The sequence below is a fragment of the Hipposideros armiger genome, unplaced genomic scaffold, assembly GCF_001890085.2.
Source record: "Hipposideros armiger isolate ML-2016 unplaced genomic scaffold, ASM189008v1 scaffold_1173, whole genome shotgun sequence".
In the NCBI taxonomy this organism is placed as follows: Eukaryota; Metazoa; Chordata; class Mammalia; order Chiroptera; family Hipposideridae; genus Hipposideros; species Hipposideros armiger.
The window spans coordinates 242,239-251,213 of record NW_017732523.1 but is presented as its reverse complement, the minus strand read 5'-3'; the positions used below and the strand labels follow the sequence as shown (position 1 = coordinate 251,213).

Sequence of the window (8,975 nt, the reverse complement as noted above, 5' to 3'; positions counted from 1 at the left end):
TGGGATGCAAGGTTGGTTCAATATCCACAAGTCAATTAAAGTGATACACCACATAAACAACATAAAGGACAAAAATCATATGATCATATTAATGGATGCAGAAAAAGCATTTGACAAAATCCAGCATCAATTTATGATAAAAACTCTCAGCAAAGTGGGAATAGAGGGAACATACCTCAGCATATTAAAGGACATATATGACAAGCCCACAGCTACCATCATACTCAATGCAGAAAGCTAAAAGCATTTTTGCTAAGATCAAGAACAAGACAAGGATTTCCAGTTTCACCACTTTTATTCAACACAGTATTGGAAGTTCTAGTTACAACAATCTGACCAGAAAAAGAAGTACAAGGCATCCAAATTGGAAAGGGAGAAGTAAAACTGTCATTATTTGCAGATGACATGATACTATTGTAAGGAGCTGTCCTCAGGATACTGTTGTAAGAACCAAATTTGAATAAGGTTCCAGGAAACTATTCAGGACCCCCTTTGTCCCTGGGACCAGACCAGGGGCTTCCTGTCCACATTCTGTTCAAAACCTGTTTCAAGGAGGAGGTCATGCTCTGGCCAAGCAACACCTGCAATGGATGTAGTCAGGTGCCAACAATAACTGCTTGTTTTGCAGTAACGGTCTATTCTTGAATCTGTAAACCAGTTTTCAATAACGGTTTATTGTTGTTTATTCTCGCTTCTGTAAACCTGTTTATAATAACAGTTTATTCTGTAAACATGCTTCTGCTTAAGCTCCCGGAAATAGGTAAAGCATATATAAACTCTCACTGGCCAAGGCCCGGGGCCTTCTCCTCTTGCAGAGTGAGACGGACGCCAGGCCTGGCTCAATAAAGCCTTCGTAACAAAATCTCTGTCTCTTAGGTCTTTATTAATGACCAAGGACCTAATACTATATAGAGAGAACCCTAAAGATTCCACCAAAAAACTGCTAGAACTGATAAATAAATTCAGTCAAATAGCAGGATACAAAATTAATATTCAGAAATTGGTTGCATTTATTTATTTATTCATTTATTTATTTTTTTAGCTGAGCTATCCTGCCACCTGTTGGCAGCTCAGCGGCAGCTCAGCTTGGGCCGGACTCCAACAGCTGTTGCTCAGAGCTCAAACCTTTGAGTGAACTCTTAACCAACTGAGCCACTCAGCTGGCCCTGGTTGCATTTTTATACACCAATAATGAACTATCAGAAAGAGAAATTAAGAGAACAATCTGGGCCAGCCGAGTGGCTCAGTTGGTAAAGAGCACAAGCTCTGAACAACAGGGCTGCTGGTTCAATTCCCACATGAGCCAGTAAGCTGCGCCCTCTACAGCTAAGATTGTGAACAACAGCTCGACCTGGAGCTGGGATGCTGTGAGTCGTCGGCGATGGTGTAGGCTGCAGTAGGCTGCCGTGAGCTACCGTGAGTGGCCAGCAGCCAGCAAGAGATGCTGTGAGCTGCCATGAGCCACCATGAGCTGCCGTCCAATGGCCGGCGACTGACTGTCTCAGCTGGGAAAAGCACAATGATCATAATACCAACATGGGCCAGTGAAGCAACGTCCTCCACAACTAGACTGAAGAACAAAAGGACAACTTGGCTGTTTCCCTTCCCCAACTCCCCTACACTGTTCCCCTGCCCCAATTCCCCAATTAAAAAAACAAATCTTCAAAAAAAACCCCAATCCCATTTACAATTGCATCTAAAGAAAATACCTAGGATAAATTTAATTGAGGAGGTAAAAGACCTATACTTGGAAAACTATAACACACTAAAGAAAGCAATTGAAGAGGATACAAGTACGTGGAAGCATATACCATGCTCATTGACAGGAAGAATTAACATCATTAATTTTTCTTTCACATCGTAGGTCTTTCATGTGGTGCAGTAAAAACTCTATTGGAGGCTGCTGGTGTCTGGGAGCATTGCTGTCAGGGTCTCTTACCCTGCTGGTTGTGCTGCCAGTAACTGAGCTCTAGGGATGAGCTGCGGGGCCATGGACTGGGTAATGCGTCTCTGGGTTCTATGTGGGAAGGCCACCACCTGCCCTGGAGGAGTCATGGTGTAGTAAGGAAGTAGATAAATCACCACCAGCCTGACCTTTCTGTCCGCATTCCTCTTGGTTCCTGATGGTCAGTGTTCAGGTTTCTTAAAGCAATTGTCTACATGGGAAGCATTCAAGATTTTCTCAAAATTCTGCCTTAATTTCTTTTGTCATTCCTTGTGTCATTGCTATTTTCCTGACATGTTCTAGCATTTGTCTCATTATATCTAGATTACTAAGCATGTGACTGATTGTTGGTTGAATTTCTCCATCGCGGCTGCTGCATTCCAGTTCTGCCCTGTCTTCCAGTCTTACTACACAAGGACTAGAAAACATTCCCTGAACAAAGTAATTTTCCATCGTGTTGGGATTGAATATGAAATGCTATTATACCTGAATTTATGTTTACAGAAGCTGGGTGTGTATAAGCCAGCCCCTTCAACTTGCAAGCTCTCTCGCCATGGCCATCTAACCAGCAGTGTTGAGCTTCCTCCAATACGGTGTGGAGTCAGTTTGAGGAGCTGCTGATGTTATAACACACATTTCCATAGGTGTGTGTTTGCTAAAGTGAACTACCCTGAAGTGTTTGTTTGGGTTCTGATGAGGATATAACCGAGGTGGATTCCATACTGAGTCTAGGAATCCTGATTTTGTAACATTCTCCCAGCAAAAATCACCAGGAGCTGTGAAGTAGTTAGAAATTTCTTTCTTGGGCGGCTTCTTCCTCGGGGCTGCACAGAAACGCTGGGTTTGGAGCTTGGCAGAGCCAGTGCCAAAGCAGGACAGAGCGGGGGGCTGGGAGGGGCGGCCTTCCCCTCTCTGAGGCGTGGCCCTGCCTGGGGCAGGCGAGCAGGGAGGCAGAAGGCAGCAGGCTGGCTCCGGTGGGCCCGGGACGGCGCGCCGCGCCGAGCTCCCAGCTGCCGAGGGCCGCGGCGAGGGGCGCCACCTCCCGACGGGCTGCTCGGCCCGGCTCCGGGCCTCTGGGCTCTCCCAGGTCAGACGTCTCCCTGGAGCTCTGGAAGTGCCCTTGGCTTCCCTGAGGTGTAGGGAAGATGCAATTGGACTCGTCCTTTGTGGCTTCTTGTGTCTGGGAAGACTGGGCTAGTGAGAAACCAGGGGAGACTCAAGGGACCGTGTTCACGATTTATTGGGGATTTGCAATTCTCAATAAGACTTTTCCTCAAAAACAGGGAAACAGAAACCAGTCAAATTGAAGAAATGGCCGAGAGGAAAAAGAGAGGACGATGAGTTCCAGTGCCAACAACAACAGTTCCCGAGAGCCCTAACACGGTCGAAAAGCAGAGGAAACGAGGCTTTCCTGAAATTCCTCTGCTGTTGGTCTGAGGTGCGGGTCTCGCTCGCTCAAAGTCCGGTCCTCTGGCGCCGCCCTGTGGCCGCTCGGCCCAATGGCATTGCAGTCCCAGCTACCGCCCAAACTCCCCATCTGACCTTGCTCATTCCAAGTCCAGCAATACATGGCGCTGCATCAGGCAAACCGGGTTTGGGAGAGTGCCCAACCAAGGAGATCTACCTCCGCTCCGCTCTGGACCTCTGACTGGGGTCTGCAGTGGGCCTCTACTCTTCATCGCAGGTGCTTGGTGCAGGTTCCCGCCCACATAGGCCTTTGTGGTTGCTCCATCTCAGGCATCTGCCCTTGTCTGGGATGACTTTGGATTTGCTAATGATTTTTTGGATATGACACCAAAGGCCCAGGCAACAATATCAACAAAAAACAGGTCAGTTGGATTTCGTCAAAACTAAAAATTGTACATCAAACAACACTATAAACAGTAAAAAGGCAACCCATGAGATGGGAGAAAATATTTGCAAATCATATATCTGATAAGGGATTACTTACCTGAGTATGTAAAAAACGCCAACAATTGAACAACCAAAATAATCCAATTAAAAAATGGGCAAAGGACTTGAATAGATATTTCTCCAAAGAAGATATACAAATGGCCAATAAGCACATGAAAAAATGTTCAACATCATGATCATTTGGGAAATGCACATCAAAACTATAATGAAATGCGATTTCACACCCATTGGTATGGCATATATATATATGATGTTGGCACATATGTGTATATATATATACATATATATATATATATGATGTTGGCATAATGTGAGGAAATTGGAACCTGTGTGCATTGCTTGTGGGAATCTGAAATGGTGCAGCCACTATGGAAAACAGTATGGGGATTCTTCAAAAGATTAAACATACAATGATCATACGATCTGGCAATTCCATCTCTGGGTATACACTCAAAATATGTGGAAATAGGGACTCAAACAGATATGTGCATACCCATGTTCACAGTAGCATTATTCACATTAGCCCAAAGTACCCATCTATAAATGAACAGATAAACAAAATATGGTCTATACACACAATGGACTATTTTTTCAGCCTTTTTAATGGAATGAAATTCTGGCACATGCTGCAACATGGATGAACATTGAAGAATTTTTTCTAAGTGAAATAAGCCAGTCACAAAAGGACAAATATTGTATGATTCCATTTAAATGTATCTAAATTAGTCAAATTTACAGTGATGAAAAGTTAAACAATGGTTGTCAGGGACTGAGAGGTAGGGGGAAAATGGAAAGTTAGTGTTTAACAGCTACAGAGTTCCAACTGGGAAAGATGAAAAAGTTTAAAGATGGGTGATGGCGATAGCTACGCAGCAACATGTGTACTTAATGCCACAGAGAGCTACACACTTAAAAATGATTAAAATGGTAAATTTTATATTGTGCATATACCACAATAAAAAAGGACACATTCCCAAAAACATAAAGGACAGAAGTAGTCTGAAGATTCCAAAATGTCCATAAGTAACATTGTTTCCATGTTAAGTGTCATAGATACTTGACAACCGACCTTGTCTCCATACCCCTTCATAAACCACAAGCGAAAATGTAACTAACTGCAATAGTTGTGCATGACAACACCACTGCAAGGGGGTCCCTATTGCTTACAGACAGTTTAGCAATCTACTCCAAACTCCCAGCCTGAAGCTTCATTTTCCAGAACCATTTACAGTGCCAGTTGTCTTAGCCTGGATCCTTCAGAGTGCAGAGACTGAGTCAGGATTTAAGATGCTAATAATCATTTGTGAAGCACAAGCCCAGGCCTGAGAAGGTTAAGAGAAAAGGGAATTCAGTCAAGGAAAAATGTGACACAATGCAAAGCAATACAGAACTGTGCTGGCCTCTGCTTCAAAGCAAGCCTTGAGAAGCCAGCTGTTTGCTCAGTAGGTCGTTTCACTCTGCACACAGGATTTGTTTGGGAAGGCTGTATGAGGACCCTGGCCCGGACCCTAGGCCAGACAGGCTTGTTTTAAAAATAACCCAGCCCTATAAAACTTCCATCTGCCAAGACCTCGGGGCCATTCTCCTCTTGCAGAGTGAGGCAGTCGCCAGGCTTAGCTTAATAAAGCCTTTGGAACAAAAACTCTGTCTCTTAGGTCATTTTTAAGAAGTAAGGACCTAACATTTGGAGGCTCCAGTGAGATCAGGGCGGCCGGCTCAGCTCCTCCCTCTGTGATTGCCGACCTTTCATCAGGGGGTTGGCCAACCTGATGGTGTTCCAGGGCCCCAGCAACTGAGTTGGCATCCCCGGGAGTGGAACTCGGGCTTTGCAGCCCCCTTCATTCCAGAGACTTTATTTGGGAATCCTTCAAAGGTAAGAGGTCTCTATGATCTCTTTTGGTTTGGGGTTGCGACTATTGGGGGACTCTAAGGGGCTGGACGCGGTATATACCCTTGAGTCCAGGGAGACCCTGTGACAGCTGAGAGTGTCCCCTTGGTTTGGGTCAGATTTAAGCTGCGGTAAGTATTCCATGGCTCCTGGCCCTTTTGGTTTCCTCGCCCCTTGGTTTTCCCTTCTAGATTCCTGGAATGGACTTGGTTTCCCCTTGGTTCTCCCTTCTAGATTCCTGGGAGGGACTTGGTTTCCCCTTGGTTTGGTCAGGGAGTGTCACACACGGTGACCATTGGCCCTCTCCTCTAGATTCCTGGAGGAGTTTGTGCTGTCTTATCTGTTTTGGCACCATGTTTGTCTCTATTGTTCTTCTCATTGCCTGAACTGTCTCTGGAAAGTCAGTTTTATGTTTATTTTCGTCGTCTAATTCTTGTCCCTGAGAGATGGGACACCTCTGGAGGCGTCGGCAGTGTGACCTGGTAAATTCCTCACGTTCTGTTGAGGAGACCTGTTTTGTTCCTCATAATCCTGTAAGTAAACCTGGTACTTGGGTAGGCCCTGTCTGTCTTCTATGTTTTTATCATTCTGTTTAGCAGATCTTGGTTCTGGTCTAGTTAATTGGTACAAGGAATTGTTATACCTTGGTTCTGGTAAAGGAATGCACAGGGGATGCACCTAATATTTAACGAATGTCTGTCACATGGTCCCTGTCTTTTGTTGTCTTTTTAATCTATTTGGTAAACCTGGTATCTGAATATGTCTCTTATATACCATGTTTCTTATTGTCCTTTTGTCTATTTGTTCAGCGTCTCCTTAATGGTCTCCCCTAGTTTCTTCCCTGATCCCCGTCTTGCCATGTAAATTAACTTTTAGTTTCAATCCCAACTGGGAGCCCACTGGGCAAAATAGTAGGCCATTGGAAAACTATAAGCTGTTAACCAAAAGGAAATTAATGTTCAATTACAGTACTACTTGGCCAATGTATGTTTAAATTGTGGAAGGCGCTGGTCACTCTATAACTTATTGGGTTGCACTATTATGTAGATAAAATTGTTCTGTTAGAGAGTCTGTAAAATAGGTCTTAGATAAAACTTTTCAATAGTAATTGTATAATATAGATACTTGGATATGGTTTCTCAGCATCTGTTGGTAACTTAAGATTTTAATTTTACTAAGTTATATTAAATAATAAAAGTTATTAAATATCTAGATATTTCAAGATAATAAAATACTAAAATATTAATTATTAGATAGGTCTGAGTTCATCTATTTCTGGCTTCTTGTCACAGAAAAGCTAAAAGGCATAACCTATACTCCTAAAGGTTACACAATATATTATAGATTTACTAATAAAAATATTGGTTACTTGGTTTTGGTTGTCAATAAAAATTAAGGTCTTAAAGGTTATAGATTTTGGTATAAAAGAAAATACAAAAAAGATATAGGATGTAGACATGTACTTTTAAAGAAACTGAGGGAGGATAGTTTGTCCTGGGGATAATTATTTCTAAATAAATGGGACAAGTTGGAAGAAACTAGACAAGTTATAAAAAAAATGTAAAAAAATTTTTTTGGGGGGAGAATTTTATGTATGGTTAAACTAGATATATGTAAATAAGTCTAAATATCACAAATAAGCTAATACAGGGTTAATTAAGTTTTCCCTTTTTACTAGATGGTATAAAAATTTGTTAAATTCCTGGTCTACTACTAATGTTATAAAAAAGGTTTTCTGCCTGAAAAGTAAAGATTGTATGTCATCAAAATAGTTTTCTATGTTTTGTATTGTCTCAATCAGGTCTTTGGTTGCTCAAGGGATTAAACTTAGGAGTTCAGTTTTGCTAATAGCTATATAGACTTCTGTGTTTTGGAAAGCACTAGAGCTCATACACTTTCTTTGGTATCAAATATGGGCCAACGTAGGGAAGCCTCACCTAATACAACTGGTAGCATATTCTAATAGTTCTGGCCCACTGTTACCTCCTGGTTAAGAGGCTCAGATCCTAAAAAAAGGGGGCCAGAAAGTTATTTAAATATCTTTAACAGCTAAAATAAAAATAGGGGAACAGTCAGAGCGGAAGATAAGACCAGAGCCAAGCCAGATTTTGGCCACAATTATAATCACCCAGGGCTGGAGCCGCCTCGGGGCATCCCACAAGCCCCAGAAGAGGAAGAACCGGCAAAGGAGCCAGCTTTGGATATAAGAGGCCAGACTACTGGAATGAGGAGTATCCTAATCTTGCTAAACAGCCGTGCCCTCTGTAAAAACTGGGGGGCCCTGGAGGGGGGATTTTCCCCTCCTCTGAAGGGAGCGGGAACAAGTTCCTCCCCACAAGGGGCTGTAAGTAACTACAGGCCTAAAGCTCCCAGTGGCTCCCAAGCTATTCTCATCACAGGGGTAAAACTGTGGGTAACCCTGACGTGGCAGGTAACCCTGTTAATTTTTCTAATTAATATAAAAGTCATTTATTCTGTCTCAACTGCTCGGTCTAGGCCTTTTTCGTTTTCTCTAAAAACTACTCGGTTACAAAGACAGAGAGCCCCTGGATTTAAACTTGTTTTACTAAGTCTGTTCCTTACCATTAGTCTATATCTTAAAAAAAAAAAAGTATATATATATATATATATATATATATATATATATATATATATATATATATATATATTACTATTAAAAGCCTAGAAAAGGGCCTGTCACAGACCAGTTAGTTCCTATATAGAAAAAACCCTGTACAATTTTTTGTACCAACAGCTATTGTGCTCCAGAGGGAGTAACTAGGTCCACTTCCCTTAAATTAATCTTTTCATTTAAGTCTCCACAGGACTTCCCCAAAGAAAGACTGTCATTCATGTTCCTAGGAGCCAGTTAAAACCCTTGGACTCCTGTTCAAGCTAAACTACTAAAACTACTCGTTGTTGCTTTTCTCAGTTTGACATGATCGGAGGTCCTTCTCAAGGTTTGAAGATTGACCCTACCAGGATCTGCCAACAATTAAAGGCCTTGGAGATATGGGTGGTACCCCAGCAATTAAGCCAGTCCCAGCCGGGGAGACTGGCATAGTTTTCTGTGCGGATCTCAGGACTCCTTCTTCACATCTAAAATCAGATAGGATAAGAGTTCCGTAAATCCCCCAATAGGCAGGGACAGCTCTACACCCCTACCCAGCAAGAAGAAGATACAGAAGAAGAGACCTCCTGTCCCTCAATTTCCCATAGAGATTTTAT

The 8,975-nt window shown here is 42.6% G+C and overlaps 1 protein-coding gene across 1 annotated transcript; it reads left to right on the top strand.

Moving 5' to 3' along the window:
* The first annotated feature begins 732 nt into the window (after positions 1-732).
* LOC109376697 (uncharacterized) lies at positions 733-3,777 on the top strand. The gene is made up of 3 exons (XM_019632779.1): positions 733-760; positions 2,706-3,032; positions 3,229-3,777. The coding sequence occupies exons 1-3, from the start codon at positions 733-735 to the stop codon at positions 3,591-3,593; spliced, it is 720 nt and encodes a 239-aa protein (XP_019488324.1). The 3' UTR covers positions 3,594-3,777.
* Positions 3,778-8,975: the final 5,198 nt, after the last annotated feature.